This window comes from Mytilus galloprovincialis, chromosome 1 (assembly GCF_965363235.1).
Source record: "Mytilus galloprovincialis chromosome 1, xbMytGall1.hap1.1, whole genome shotgun sequence".
Classification (NCBI taxonomy): domain Eukaryota; kingdom Metazoa; phylum Mollusca; class Bivalvia; order Mytilida; family Mytilidae; genus Mytilus; species Mytilus galloprovincialis.
Window position 1 is genome coordinate 37,202,923 of NC_134838.1, and position 17,121 is coordinate 37,220,043.

The 17,121-nt window shown below is 29.4% G+C and overlaps 1 protein-coding gene across 3 annotated transcripts in view; it reads left to right on the forward strand.

The window, feature by feature from the left end:
• LOC143073309 (zinc finger protein GLIS3-like) overlaps positions 1-9,272 on the forward strand; it is a 66,387-nt gene extending 57,115 nt beyond the window's left edge. For all 3 annotated transcript variants that reach the window (XM_076248745.1, XM_076248760.1, XM_076248752.1), the window contains exons 6-10: positions 362-518; positions 3,572-3,680; positions 4,735-4,904; positions 5,354-5,443; positions 6,092-9,272. In XM_076248745.1, coding sequence (XP_076104860.1) covers positions 362-518; positions 3,572-3,680; positions 4,735-4,904; positions 5,354-5,443; positions 6,092-6,246 — 681 coding nt within the window. In that variant the 3' untranslated portion in view covers positions 6,247-9,272. The remainder of the gene's footprint in view (positions 1-361; positions 519-3,571; positions 3,681-4,734; positions 4,905-5,353; positions 5,444-6,091) is intronic.
• The last annotated feature ends 7,849 nt before the right edge of the window (positions 9,273-17,121 follow it).

The window sequence follows — 17,121 nt, forward strand, 5'->3', positions numbered from 1 at the left end:
TCAATCAGGTCAAGGATTTGTACATAAACAATAATTTTAAAACTAGCCAACTTGCTAATCTGCGACAATTAACTTTAAAGCAGGACTGGTTGTTTGTTATATTTATTTATGATTATTTATGAAAATGGTGGTCACGACAGGTTGGTAGTTTCTTTGACCTTTAAACCCTTAATATATAGGTAATGAACATGACATAAAACATTCTTTGTATGTAAGTAATTTTCAGTCATGCAGTCAGGATTGAAGAAATAATGAAATATACTAGAAAGAATCAGAAAGATAATACATAGTATACAACAAGCAGAATAATAATTCTTAAACTTTTTCAATGGAATTCCTAATGTAATATTTTGTATTTCAGATGAAAAAGGAAGGTGAAAGTATAGGAGGTGGTGATTTATTGAACAATTGTCTATCAGTACAACAGCTACATATGGAGTCTGCACCACAGAACCATGAAAACCAAGAGAATATGATCCGAGGACCAGTTACTGGACCAACTACTGATCTTTATTCTGGTACACATCTACTTTTCCACATATTCTCTATTAATGAAATATTCTTTGAAAGTCTGTTCGTGTTCTGTAGCGGATCCAGAACTTTTTTGTAAGGGGGGTGGGGGAGCCTGCTGACTGACCTAAAGGGGGGGGGGGCGCCCGCTCCAGTTATTCTTCAGTGTTTCCCTATATAACCAACCAAATTTTTCCCACAAAAGGACCCCCTCCCTGGATCCCCCTATGATGTTTGTGAAAATGTCATTCCCTATGAATTCTACTGGTCTTTATTCTGGTGCACATCTACTTTTTCACTGAATTCTCAATTCTTTTAAGGAAATATTTTTTCAAAGTCCTTTGATGTTTTAAAAATGTCATTCCATATTAATTCAAAAGATCTAGTGTATATGAACTAACGTAGAAGTTCAAAGCTCATTTCATAAAAATGATGATTTGATTATTTTTGATATCATCACTAACCTTTTACCGGTACATTGAACTTTAAAACAGAGTAGCTTTTTATCCTTAGAAATTTAAAATTACCTTATAATAGGAAGTTAAATTTGATAATTTTTTATCTTCAGATAAAATCTTTGACAGTTTAAGATAGGGAGCTTATATGGCTTTTACAATAAACAATTATCTAATATCTACAGAGAAAAGAAAATATTATAAGCAAGTTTTGTCTGTTGTTTGTTCAGGATTAAAAGGGGGAGAAGATTGTGTTGTATGTCACATCTAAATGTTTTTGTTAATGGCAGAATGTGGTGTTGATGGCAGACCTTTGATAGTTACTGTTTAAATTATTCAAAACGTTTTTAGATTATTTTGAGCTTCATATTTTGTTATGATACATGCCGAATTAATTAAGAAGCTTTGATAACCCCCATTGATGTCTATTGTTATGTTGGGTCCCTGTCTCATTGACCTATTCCTCACATTTTGTTTGTTCCTAAACATACTTAAAAAAAAATGTATCTAACATGTCGAAAATAAGTAAGATTTTTGAAAACTTTTAAAATCTGTAGTCAGTCAAAACAGTGATTAAATATTTAAAAAATTAACGTTGTAATTAAGTTATCAGTTACAGTACTTTAAATTTAAATGTTTTCGTTTTTGTTTAAAATTTATTAGGAAAGTGTTGTTTTTCTAATTGTCTTTTTAATTTATGGCCTTTAATGAAAGTAAATGAACAAAGAAAATGTTCATATTTTTTGAAAAATAACAAGTTTAAATGGAAACTATTATTATAACTATTGTTATAAGTCTTAAAACCGTGATGGTATCATTTGACAAAGTTTTTAAAAGACGGAGCTATCAAATGATTCATGAATAAATGACGTATATGACGACTTGACAATATAGCCTTTAGTCACTGACCAATCAACCTTGATGTTATTCGGAAGTTTAAATGATAAAAAACAAAAGAAATTTACTTTTCTGACTTGTGTATTCATACAAGAATTTTAAAATGATTAAATTTAACCAATGGATTGAGACTATCAAGTTGATCTGACAGTATTCTTATACACAGACTTGTGCTGTAATTAAAAGATTTCGTTAGTACCTATCTGTCCGGACTCAACCCTTAAAATACAAAAACATCTTTGTGTTTTGTAAACGATAAGATGAGGGTTTGGATAAGGGTGATTTTTATTGGGAAAGTTATTCCTTTCTATTATGGCAAAACTATTAAATTTCTTAAAGATATTGTTTTTAACGTAGACAAATATTTTCAAACTTGTCCAACTTTTTTTGGTGATTGCGAATATTTTAATGTCATGTAGGTATTTCTAATTCAATTTCCTGGTTAAAAATGCATAATTTTGAAGCATGAGAATACCTTATTTGTATTCTTATTTTGAATTTAAGTTGTATTTAATACATACATGCTTGCTTTTCTTAAAAAAAGTCTTGACTCTAGAACCCCTCTTTTTATTCAAAGTTCTGCGCTATAATTGGTAGATTTGTTTTTTTAAAACTTGCATAAAATTTACATAAAAAATTTCCATCCATACCCTCATAAAATATAACGTGATGAAATTCAGATCATAATTAATAGATATATGTTATTTTCTTGCTTCAATAGTTCAGGAAAAACCACGATAACATTAAACAAGCAAAACAATATAACTATTTTGTGCAAAATTTGACGCCTGAATGGGAAAATATAGATTGTGATTTTGGTAGTTGTGTGCCAAAGAAACACTGATCTAATTGATTTGATCGACCGTGATGTCATAGTAATTAATTAATGATAATTCACCTTTCTCGGCCTGGTACTGGGAACTTGCCCACTTCATATTTTTTGCATGAAACATGGGTTTTATATGTAAAAGTACATCAAAATAGAAACATTATTGTTATTCATCACACAAATAAACAAGCATACATTGTTAAAACAGAATGTTTATTATAAACAAACATGAGGTTAAAGATTTTTACCTGAATCATAGCGACATAAGTTCATTTTCACTCATTCAGGTAAAAATCTTGAGCCTTATGATTGTTTATAATAAACAAATGTAATTTTTTTCATTTCTATTATGAAATAATACCATTAGTCAGTGGAACTACTTTTTGAACCGGATACATTTTTCAAAAGTTATAATAACTGTTTGATACTTCAGTGATTCTTGAGGCCAAATATTTGAAAATCAAAGACCTAGTATAAACCTTGAAGAGTGATATACCTGTAAGTGCAACACAGGAAAGTCAAGTTATTTTGCTTTAAAATTGGAAATGAAGTCAGAATGCATCAAATTACAAGCGCTATAATAACAATGATAAGTGGGATATGGGATTCTGATCAAACATTCTTAAAGTGGGTCCAAGCTCAAAAACCTCAAATGATACCCTCAAAATAGGGTTCCAACTCCTGGAAAGTAGACCTTTGTTGATTTGGCTATTCTATTGAGGCCTTTTTGGTCACCAATTATTCTAATACATTGTATTTATATATCTGTCTATTCTTGGCTTTAAAATTTTCGGTTAATATTCCTGGTGATTAGGCAAGTCCAGAAGAGCACTTTCAAAGGACGCTCCAAATTTGTAAAGTGTTATTTTATCTTTTACAGTTGGAGCAAATTATCAGAGCCATCAGCACGCTGCAGCTTCCCCAGCACCAAGTACCATGCAACAGGGAAGTCCAATGCCAAGTACAAACATAAATATGGAAGAAGAACAGTATGTATTGTTTGATAAATACTGGACATTTACTATTTTTAGATGGAATACCAAATTTCGTGAATATCGTTGGTATAGGTTTTTCTTTGGTTTTGGTTTTGAGACCTTGATTTGTTTTCCCTAAATCCATTTCTGACTTTTAAACAGCGGTATACTACTGTTGCCTTCATTTATAAACCACATTTTCAAATGACTTGTCTACAGACTGGCAAATCCATGAAATAAAATATTCACAAATATTTTGAAATTATTCTCACACACGAAAAATTGGTTGCCACTAAAATAAACAAGTCCACAGTAATTGATTGGTACTTGCTTAATATCCTGTAAATTGAATTGCATGCCCCCCAAAAAATCATGTTTTTAATCATAATATTGACCATGCAAGACCTTTATGGATTGTCAAAGTCGTTTAAAAAAAATCTTGTTGTCAAGAAGCAATTATGGTTTTGAAATAAATTTATATGAGTTAGTTATTTAAGTAAAATTTACCAATTGACATAAAGGGAGTTGAAAAGAGGTTTACATTGCGCTGATCACGTCATTAAAGCTACAACTAGTATCAGACCATTCTCCGTTGTTAATAACATTCAACACTTGCACAAAATAGTGGTAGAACAGGTAGAAACTAAACTAATTAAAAAATCAATAGTAAATGTTTCATTAATTTACACTTACCATACCTGAGAAAGTGAAATTGATTTTTCAAAACAATAATTTATTTTCTTTTAGTAAAATGCATTGATCTTTAACAAATAGTAGGAAGTAAGAAAAAACAATGTATGAGCAAAAAGCATGTTTAGAATTAGAATGGGGAACTTGACTTATTATACAGACTTTTTAAATGAGGAGTGAAAGATACCGCAGGAAAATAAACTGACAACATCATGGCTAAAAAAGACAAAGTCAAATAGACACAAATAGTGCACAAAACACTACATAGAAAAATAAAGAAAAAGCAAAACGAACCCCCTCTTATTTGCCTCCATTACATTTTTGTAAGCGGAAATGAAAACTGAATGAAATATTAATGAATATTGTTCTTTTTATCAAGGTTTGGAACTTTCAACACAACACTTCCACAAAATTTCAACAGACGTAATATCCCAATGAACATGCGCACTGGGATGCAACCAGGAATGCGTCCAAATATGCAGACTGCACCATACCAGCAAGGGTATGAGACATACCTACAGAGCATGAACCAGATGCCAGGATTTGCAGGTAAGGGTAACAGATATATTTTGGTAACCAGTAAATTTATAAGGATACAAAGTACAAAGAAAATTATTTTATTGAATAGCCATTAAGTGGAAGAAGTAATTTGATAATAATTTAAAAAAAAAGAATATTTGGCAGAAGCACTTTGTTTCACAGCTTTTTTCATGATTGAAATTTTCGTTTATATTCACCAATTTCATGAAATTTGAACACACAGCTACAGACCACTACAAATTTTTGTTTGATAAAAAGTAAAGAAAAAAATGCAACAATCACTAAATTAAGTCTTGCAGAAAAACCCTTTGTAGCATTTTCTTAACCTCATTTTAAATGAATCAACTGTATGAATAAAAAAGTAGTGCCTTAATAGATGTGTAATAGATTAATAAAATATAAACTTCAAATTGAATGTAGATAACTGTGTTTTAAATATAGAAAACATATTTTTTTAGATGGAGAAAATGGCCAGTTTAATTTTCGCAATAATGCCTTTGATCCAACTATGGTGACAGACATGCAGGCTATGCAGAGAAATTATCCAGGTATTTTACTTGATCAATTTTATTTCTCTACTGAAGATTAAAGGGTATAAAAGTCTTTTTGAAGAAGAAAAATTATCAACTAATGTTTATAGTTAAAGTGTTGACTTTTCATTGGACAGTCAGCAGTGGATGTCAGCTTGTATTCTTTGAATATATTTTTTCATACCTGGTAGTAAATGCTGTCTGACAAATTTTATAATAGAACAAATATCATTGAAAATGATTTCTTGTTTCAATGGCTATTCTGAACAGAAAATCTTGATGAAAATTCAGTGTTATAACCTGCCTTTTCTTTCATATCCTTAATTAAGATTCCAGAAAGAGTCTGAAGTATGAATGTTTTATAGTCGGATTGCTGCCTCATCAAACATACACCACATCTCCTTGCTTCCCTTATTCAGTACTCTGACAAACCTGAAAAAATTACATATTTTGAAAATGAATAATTCACTTGAATTTATCTTAGTAACTGTAGAACTTCTTCTTGAAATTAAATTAGAATTGGTCCTGAAGCATGGACCTTAATAAAAAATAAATTTGCGGTATTTAACAGGTGTTTTTGTCTTGATGCAATGTATGAGTATGCATTATTGTCAACAATTTATTAACATTCAATTTTAAATTAAAAAAAATATACTTCTTTTACAGGTTTAGAAGGCATCCATCAAGATTTTGAGAACATGCAATTTGCTGAGGAATTAACACAACACCAACAGATAACTCAGCAATATCTTCAGCATACGGCTATTGATCGCTGCAACAGTCGAATGTCTGCTGCTATCTACGCAGACGGTACTACTTGATACAACTAAAAATAATCAGACTTTTTAGCTTAGATAGAAATTGTACACAACACCAAAACTGTTGTTGCTGTACAAACACAATATTTTGATTTGTAATGATTGTACAATATTGAACTGTGATATAAAAATTATATACAGAATCATAACAAAAATTATCACTACGTAGAACACACACTATCATGTATTTATTACCACATTTAAAAACATTGTATAATGAGCAAAATCGTAAGCCAGTCGTGAAAAGTATATAGACTCAGATTGATGTTTTGATTTTATAATCTGAGATATTATATTGTTTGTTTGATTTAATTGTTTTATATTATTTAATTATTTAATAAATGTTAAGCTATTTTTTTGGTTTATAATGGTTGTGATTATGGATTATCTGCCCCTGTTTGACATTCCTAATGTATAATTTCTATCATTAAAATATATTTTTGTTATAATCATGGTTTGCTGTGTGAAAAAATGTATCATTGTGCCATGTAAAAATAATCAAAATATGTTAAGTTTAGCATATTATTATATATTTTAGTATATTTCAGGTTTCATGCATATTTTGAAATGAAATTGAAAATTTTATAAGCTTTTGCAAGTCGCTTGTGGACTTTTTAAGAAGGGACTAGATTTTGACCTTGTATTTGACACATGTGCTCCCCTTTTGTATGTGTATGTCTTTCCTTAAGTGCTACTGTCATTTAATGTAATGATTGCCAAATACTTGTTGATTTTAAAAGTAGTTTATGTTACTTATACATATTAATTGATCTTGTTATTTGAAATGACTAACACTCATCATATCCTGAAAATGTCTTATTCTTAAAACTCATGATTAAAGTAATAATAAGCTACGATTTTGATAAAGTTTTAAGAAAGATTCAAAGCAGCTAAGATCAAAGATATGTACTAAAATTTCACAATAAGAACACTGAAATGATAAGTTTTTATCCCCTGAAAGTTCATACTTTGGTATATGTATCACTGAAAATCGTAGCTCTATCTGTTTTTGTTAGTTTTCAAGTCTTCACTTACATTCTCTTCTTACATTCCATCTTTAGAACAAGACTTGAGATTTATAAGTCAAAAAATGTCTGTTTTCATTTTAACTAAAATTTTAAGTCTAACTGATGATTATGAAAAGGACTGAGATGCTATAAATGAACTTTTTAGTCTTGATAAGACTAACAAAATTTCTGACGTTCACTAACATGTTTTCTTTGATGTGTTTTTTGTCAGTTTCTGAAAATGTCCTGTTAAAAGAGAATGTACAAATAGTGCTTATGTTTCATTCTGTGATGAATATCCTGACATAATATTGTACTTTTGTTTGGTGCCGATAACAGTGAATTAATATTTATGCTATTCCAGGTTGTTTTTTTGTTTGTTTAAGAATCATGAAATGTTATCTGTTATTCATGGTCCCTGTGATTGAAGGGCTGTTCCATTTTAATGAAGGCCCCATGGTAAGAAGCTTCCCCCTTCAAATATAAATATGGAATTCTGTTTTGATCCATTCAAGAAAAATAAACAACCCTGGTACCTTCATTGAAATGGAAAACCTTAAAGAATTTTCAGTATTTAGTAATTTGTTATGAAATAGAGTTCCTTGAAATATTCAATCAAATATTAACATCATCATTGTTTTAAAAAATGAGATACACATTTTTAGATATATGTAAAGCATTGTTTCTTTGACATCGTCACATTTTCATTGAGGTACATATGTTTTTATTGTGTGCAGTTTTGAATACTGATATATTTTTATATCAGTTAAGAGATTTTTGTATATCATTAAGTTATTTTTGAATAATATAACCAAGTAGAATTCCAATTATCCAAAGTCTTGAACAAAATGGAATTTGAAATTGGATCAATTACTTTTCTGTTATTTTTTGTAAAAACATTATACGAAATGTAAGGATAACAAAATAGTGCTATATGATTGTATTTTTAATTTATTGCACCTGCAGTACAAAAAGAATGAAATCCAAATTTTCCAACAGTATTGAAAACCCGTCCTAAATTTTGTATGCTTAAAGTGTTGTTTATATATATCCGTCCAATTGTTTGTACATTTGTATATAAACATATTTATAATCGTACCAGCTGTCTCTATCAGAAACTTTTTCCTTTTGCTTTTGGATGTTTTTTGTTTATAGTTATCTTTTGTTTCAATATTTTAATTTTTTTTAATTCTAAAATAAATATTTGTTTTGACAAAGATGAAACTTCTTGAGCTGTATAAAGTGTCTTGTCGGTTCTGATATAACTGCACTGTTTGTTTCTTTTTAAAGTTTTTTATCATGAGTTTTATGTTAGAACTTATTTCGGAAGGAAGTTTTTAGCCGTAAAGGTTATATGCCAAGTTGGACTCTTTCTTACCAAAAAATACAATTTCGACATGACGAAAGATCCATAGATATATTTGGCAGACTTTTCTAACAACCTCAATATAGTTCATTTTCCATGATTTTTGGATCATGATCTTTGATTTTTTTTTTAATTCATAATTTCTGTCTTACATGTTCTTCAGTCATCATTCAAAGATCAAAATTTCATTTCATAAATGTAATCAGTTTAGGAGAAATTTTTGACAAATACCCTTTTGGGTATAACAAATCCGTCCACTTAGTCTGTTTTTGCACACATTATATATCATCATGAATTTAAAAACTTAGGGCCAAGTATATATCTAATTGCTTTTAGTAACATCATTGCAAGTTGTCAAGTAGTTTCATCTTTGTCAGTAAATGTTTTATTATTGTCATTATCATATTCTATGTACACATTTGTTGAAATCATCTGTTTTACACATACAAAAAAAATAGACCCAAGTACCTTTTAAGGCAACTGAATTAATGAATCTATCTCCTTTTGAGTATCATAGTTTGACCTGTTTCATTTTTTAATTGTTTATCTTGTTTTAAAGGAAAGTCTCTTTGGCAGTCCATAGTTTTACATTTTAAATGCTGTGTTTGCAGTTTATATTTTAAAAATTTGATACTGAGCACCATTATCAGTTACTATGCCCTTGGAAATAAATTGGTTTTGTTGACCAATGTTTTTTCACTATTTTGACTTATTCAGAGAGTGCATTCATCCATTTATGATGTTTTGTAAATAAGTTTGAAATTTGTACTCGAATAGCATGGATCATTTTTCAGTTTAAAATATATTAGAATCTCTGGTTTAAAACGGCAAAGAAAAGTTATTGAAACATCTGACAATCAGTTTGACAACACCATAAACAGGGAGATGTTTTTAGAATTGTTTTAGACAGAAAACTGATTTAATAGTTAATTGATATTATAGATTAGAAATTTTAACGACACTGAATGATCCATGCATCGAATGAACTATATTTACAGCTTATAGTTGTAAGTAAAAAAAGTATTTTTTTCTTCTTTGTTTATTTGTGATAACAGTTCTTGAATTCAGCATAAGTATATACACATTTTACACTCATTTGAACATTTAATACACCAGCAATTTCTTTAGTATGCTTGCATGAAATAGAGCTAATACGTATATTTTCAGTTAGAGATAGCAAAAAAAACTTTAATTAGAAAAAAAGTTTACATTTTATTGTTTCAGCAAACCACTACGAAATTATTTTACATAATTTTTTGAAAAGAAAATTTTAGATTTATTTAAATAATTTGAATAAATAATAAAACAAATCTTTTATGATTTCTGACAAAAATTATACACAAAAAATTAGCAATTTAATAACTGGTAAATCATATATAAGTAATTTGTTTAATGTCTTTCACAGCAAATAATTGTAATTTGGAATATTTGTCAAATTCTACAGCATAGTTTTTTGTGAATCCAGCAAAGAAAACTTCAGCAAAGTGCCTTATATTGTTCTTGTGCAACACTTCTTTCTTACTGTATAAAGGCTGTGTATCAACATTTGTTAATCGTTGTTCAATAAATGGTCTTGGAAAAAATATTGTCTTTTGTTTTAATAGCCATTTTTGTCTTGTCTAAAAAATGTTACTTTGTTCAAGAGAAAAAATAGATGTTCTGTTACCAGGATAGACCTGGACAACAATAGAAAAATTTTGGGACAAATTTACACTGGTAAGACCCACCTCTGTTTTAACAGTGTGTTTGTATAGAGCTTTGCATGTACTCTTATTACAATACTGGCCATCCTGACATTATGGACACAGAAATATGAAATGATATATCGGTAGATCTTCATCTATGTGGTGCCAAACTTTTATAAGATATATGTTTTTTGGTCACATTTTATTGATATGCTTGTCCCCTAATATTTCAGTTCAACAGAAAATATAACAATAAGTTAACAATTTTGTTGGTTGTATTCATTGTCTTCAATATAAAAAGAAGATGTGGTATGATTGCCAATGAGACAACTATCCACAAAAGACCAAAAGGACACAGACATTAACAACTATAGGTCACCGTACGGCCTTCAACAATGAGCAAAGCCCATACCGCAAAGTCAGCTATAAAAGGCCCTGATAAGACAATGTAAAACAATTCAAACGAGAAAAAAACTGCCTTATTTATGTAAAAAAGTATATTTCTTCATATAAGTCCAGAACCCAGATACACAAATGTATATATCTCATTAGGAGAAGTTGTAAATAGGTCTATAAAGTATTGGAGTTCAATTCTAGGTCAGAGCAACTATATATCTATAAGAATGATGTCATTCTTTTATTAGATAAATAATATTTGTCAAAACTTGGATATTTAAGTATATAAATCTAAAATAAGCTGTATTACATGTTTGAGGGTGTAATTTTTAACTGCTCTATCTCTTTATGGATTTTGTTTATGTTTGGTTTCTTAAGATTCTAGGATTATTTCTTTTTATACAAAAGAGAAAGAAAAAATAGACAAGTTGCCTGTCATGTCACCTTTGGCCGAAGAGAAGAACTGTATGCTTAATTTAAAAGTTTTGTCTACTCACATGTGAGAAAAATAAACAAAATCCTGCATTATCTTTTGTTTGTAAGCCAATTTAATGTGTTGTTGACATGAAAATTCTTTCCAACAATTCCCAAGGTGCATATCTGTAGAATTCATTGTGAAACAGAATTAACCCAGTTTTAAATGTTGATATATAACTCTGGGTTAAATTTCATAAATAAAATTGAGAATGGAAATGGGGAATGTATTAAAGATACTACAAACCGAACAAAAGACAGAAAACAGATATGTAATTTTGAGGAGTCATGCAAAGGATGCTGATCAGACCATTACAACAATAAATATAAGCCCCTTCATGTTTTACAGTATATTGTGCATGTTATTTGTAAGTGAATGTCCTCAAAATTCTTGTACTTGAAAAATCCAATGAAATCAGTCCATAAAATATCTTGTCAAATACAACTATCACACTAATTGACCAGTGATTGATTTATTACGAAACAGAAATTTTATCATTGACCTTACTTGTCCAAAAAAAGGATCAAAACAACAATTTCACCACTACAAGTAACAAAACAACAGATTTATTTGAAAACAGAGCTTATAACCATGTAAAATGGGACTATACAAAAGTTAACATATTCGTCTTAATTTCATTCATGATAAAAATCTGCTTTACTGCATGATAGGGAAGTGCAGTATTGGGTCAGAAGTGTGTCAAAGACGACATACGATACTTGGTGAAATCAGATATACTCTTATGCCTAATTAATCCTGTATAGTAAAACAATGGTAAGTAACAAAATGCTTCACTTCCATTTTTACTACCCCACAAAGAGTCACCCCAGCATTGATCATCTATGTAGCTTAAGTGCAATCTAGCTCTTATTCAAAATTTATTATATACTGAATTCAGCTGACTCCTTGTTTCTAAAGCTGATCAAATACTGTGTAATGCTTTTATAAGTCCACAACATGTACAAAACATATGTTAAGAGGGCATGACATGACACAGGATAGGTTTGGGTATAATGACCTTGATAAAAATAGCTCTGGAAAGTCACATGCCAAAACATTACACTTACATTTTTATGCTTAAGTTTTTTGTGTCACTAGATTTTGATCCCTCAGAAAACTTGGCCTTAATTGTTAGTCTCGTAGGTTTTTATATTTTAGTTCATTTATATGTTTTAGAAATTCATGTGAGGATGTCCATTTTTCACTGAACTAGTACTGTATGGCATAGAAATTAATATAATAATAAGTCATTGCAGTATTTTTCAAATAATCACCTCAATGGCATCATGGTTCCTATGTGTGAAAAGTCACACTTTCTGTTCAATCTCCTGCTTTAAATACTTTAAGAGATAAGGTATTTGCATTCTTGAAATAATAGATAACAAATATTTAATAAGTTATTTTAAAAGTTCACAGACAATAGCTTACATTTGAACTATAGTGATAGACTGGAGAATTTTTTCATTTTTTTCATACTACAGTGAAATCTGACTAAACCGAATCCTGCATAAACCAAAAAACCTGTCTAAACCAAACATGTTCTTAAGTACCGTCATATCAAATTATGTGCATTGTGAACCTGATAAAACCGAACATCGGCTGAAACCGAACAAAATTTTAAGTCCCTAAGAGGTTTGGTTTAAACAGGTTTCACTGTATAAACAATTCATCATCTATTGCTAGTACCAGGTTATTTTTTTTTCCGATTTATTTCCTTTTGTACACATTTACATCTTCCTGCATACTGTCTGGTAGAATATGTATGTCCATCGGTTCCTGAACACGATATTTTTTTCCATTATTTACCAGGCTAGGGTATTCATTTGCAAAGTTTTTCTTGCAAGAAAATCAAATAGTCATTCCCTAATGGCTGACCTCTGGTGTTTTAATGGTTGACACATGCATGAGAATGAAAATGGGGAACATGTTAAAGATCATCAACCAAACCAAAGAGCAGACTACAGCAGAGGGCAACTGATGGGTCTTCAATGCAACGAGAAAATCCAGCACCAAGAGATGGTCCTCAGTGGGCCCCTAAATAAAATTGTGTACTAGTTCAGTGAAAATGGACCTCACAATAAACTCCAATACATATAAATGAACTAAAATTTAAAAATACAAGACTAACAAATGCCAGAGGCTCCTGACTTGGGACAGTTACAAAAATGCGGAATGGTTAAACATATTTTGTGATATCACAACCCTTCCCCTATACCTCTAGCCAATGCAGAATAAAGAAACATATAGCAATATGCACAGTAAAACTCTGTTTAAAAGAAGTCTAAGTCTGATATCAGAATAGAAAACAAAATTAACTAAGTAAAATGACAATGATACTTAAACAACCAAAGGACTACTATCAGTTACTGACATGCCAGCTCCAGACCTCAATTGAACTGATTGAAAAATCAAGTACAATCCCTCTATACATCACTCAATATCCAAGACAAATGGATAAACCACTTAACATCCAAGAAGAATGTCAAATCTTTAGAATTCAATTTCTATAAATAAAACAAACAAATATTTTATATCATAAATAAAATTTTAATGAAAAAAAATACTAACAACAGAGACAATTCTAATATAATTTTAACCTAATTTTTACTCATCATTTGTTGTAAAATTCTTGAATAAAATGCCATATACTAAAAGTAATCGCTACAAAAGCAATTTCACAACAATGATAAACAACTTTAAAAAAAAATAAACATGTTAATACAAGATCATTTATGCCATGACTTCTGCCAGTTCTAAAAACAGGTTTGACATTTTGAAAAAAAAAATACCACTTGTTTCAAGTCCTCAAAAAATGTCCAGATTCTTTAATTAAAGTCCAATAACTCTTGGGAATCAAATTTGGAGATTTTAAATATTGGCCATCAAGCCCTGCAACAACAGAGAAAAGTTTGAGTAAAATTTATCAAAGTCTACATGTGTAAGAGAGTAATATATTTTAAAATCATTTCTGACTGTTTTGAATTAAGTCCAATAACTTGAATAAAAAACTTGAGAAAAAAAAATCAAAATTAAAAGGATACTTTCTTCCATGGATTCAAATATTCAATTCAATGTTCCTGTAATTTGATCAAAACATTTTATAGCTTTTGTAAAAAGATGATCTCTGTTGGATGCATGGACAAAAAAAACCCAATAGTATATATATAACCATAATGTGTCCAATCTATGATAGATATATAAAGATGAAGAAAGTCTCTATAAATGAACAACATGGCAGTTTCACAGCTAATTTAAAATATGCCCTAAATGTAATAAAAACAAATGAGTCATTGCAATTTTATTTGAAAAACAAGAGAAGATTTGAAATATATACTAACACTAAAACTTTGTAAACTTTTACCGTGTAGGATATTGTTTTTAACTTTTAACTGTAGGGAAGTAATAAATATTTAAAAAATTTAAAACCAACTCTTTATATCATAATGACTTCTTCTTGTTAATTTTATCATGTACTTAATGCATCAACCAAAGACGTTTTATGATTATTATTAAAATTTGAATCCTGAAACTGCAGTTGACTTAAACCTTGACTGGTACATTAATATGAAAACATATGAATTAACTTAATATTTTCCCTTTAGTTTTTTTGTTTTCAATGATTAAAATTTACCTCCTACAAATCATTCCTTTAATGATGAAAGCATGAGAAATGGCACAAATTTTATCATAAAAATTGCACAAAATTGTAATGTCATTCAGTCGTCAAAATAAGTAATGGCTATATAGACCCTGTTTCAAAAAAAGATTTTTTTGTCAGCACTTGTTTCACAAATAGTCTGAAATGACCTATGATTTATCATATACTCAAGTTTTTAACAAACTTTAGCAAAAATAAAAATAAAAATTTGTTGCACTAATAAATTTCAAACATACAAATACCACTACATAGATAATTTAAGTGTGTATTCCTAATGGGAATAAAACCATTAATTCATGGCCTCCATTACTTTCTATTCTAAATTCTATAATTTCCAGTTCTCATAGCTATGTATTTTTAATCTTTATAAAGTAGCAGTCTTAAAAAATACCTTCCCCTAGTGTATGCTGTTTAAATCAACATACGGTTATATTAATAAAGAGCCAATGGTTCCTGGAAGTTCAGAAGTTGCAAAATCAGTTGCTTCTGATCTGATAAACAGACAAAGAATGCCATGTATTCTAATTTCATACAAAACGAACATTCATCAAGGGTTCAGTTGTGATTCCAGATCTCATACCAAAATTACCCACATTTCCTACATATTTTAAAATTGAAAGCTATGTGTAAGAACTGTTTGTTTGAAATACATGCAAGTACATGTACTAGATTCTAATATGTTCTTCATCACCAGGCCCAAATTAGTGGTTCTATGCCATTATGATTATTTGCTAAATATGGTCCCAAATAAAAATTATAACATAATAGAAATAATAGCATAATAAGATGATGTCATCTGGAAAAAGCAAAATACCATGTATCATACAACCTTGTAGAAATATAAAGAATATTCGAAAGACATTCACATACATTTATTACATACAGAAATATAAATAAAAATTTCAAAAAGCAATTTAAAAGTTAATATTATATGTATATATTGAGTAAACAGATTTAAAAATAACAGATGACATTTAACATACACATATTTTGATACTTTGGCGATGTAATAATAGCTTAAGAATATGAAATTTCTTTGTAAATGTAATAATAGCTTTAAGAATATGAAATTTCTGTATTTCTTTGACTATGTAATAATAGCTACATGTATTAGAATATGAAATTTCTTTGTACATGTAATAACTTAAAGAATTTGAAATTTCTAAATTTCTTCGTCTATGTAATAATAGCTTCAAGAATTGAAAATTTCTTCGTACATGTAATAATAGCTTTAAGAATAGGGAATTTCAAACAAGCTAAGCTTCAAGGAATATTTTTAAAATTCAATATCCATAAAGACAGGCTTGTTTTTATGAAAACTGTCAAACAATACCCACATAAACAGTTGTCTTTCAAAGTCCTGATAGACTCTATTAGCACTTATTCTATTGATTAAAAAAACTTAACATTTAACTTTGGCAATGATGTTTCTGAAAAGTGATAATTATAAAGGGTTCACTATTTTTATTGGAGGCCAGACAAAATTATACAATATATGATGATATGTTATGAAGTTTATATATGAGATATGTGTAAATTATCATGTAAGTAAATCCTATGTGATACTAACCACGACAGATCTGTCTTTTGACCTTTAAATAGAAGAGAGTGTGTAACCAGGGAATGTGTCAAAGAGACAACAACCCGAGCAAAGAGCAAAAAAAAAATCCCAAGGCCACCAATACACCTTCAGATCAGTTAGAACATCTCACACTCATATATAGGAGGGTTTTAGCTTGCCCCTAAACAATAATGTATACTAGTTCAGCAAAATGGAATCCACACTAAACTCTGAAACATTAAAAAACATATTTTTTAGTACCTCCTAGCATGAGATATAACAATAGTGTACTTGCCTGAATAACTGATTATGATTGAACTTTATGTGGAAAATCTTTAAGATTAAGGTCTCAATTAAGGGGGAAAAAACCTTAAATGGTCCATGAAAAAGGTTAAGATTAGATAAACCCTGCAAAATTCGATATGTACTCTTACATTCATTAAAGACAACCATTATAGTTGACCTGTTACCTTAAGGATCTCAAAATGAACCTTATAAAATACTAATACTAACCATTACCATGAAAATGAAGTCAGTCAGAGGAACCTTGTCAGACAGACATTTACGCCTGAAATTCATTCAATATACTAGATATTGTTGACCTATGATTATAGTATGTGTGAGACGAACCTTATCATGAAAACTTAACAAATGATGGCACCTACAAACAAGGTTGTCTTTTCAAAGCACTTTATAAAACAATTTATATCTTTAATATTGGTGTAGGTGT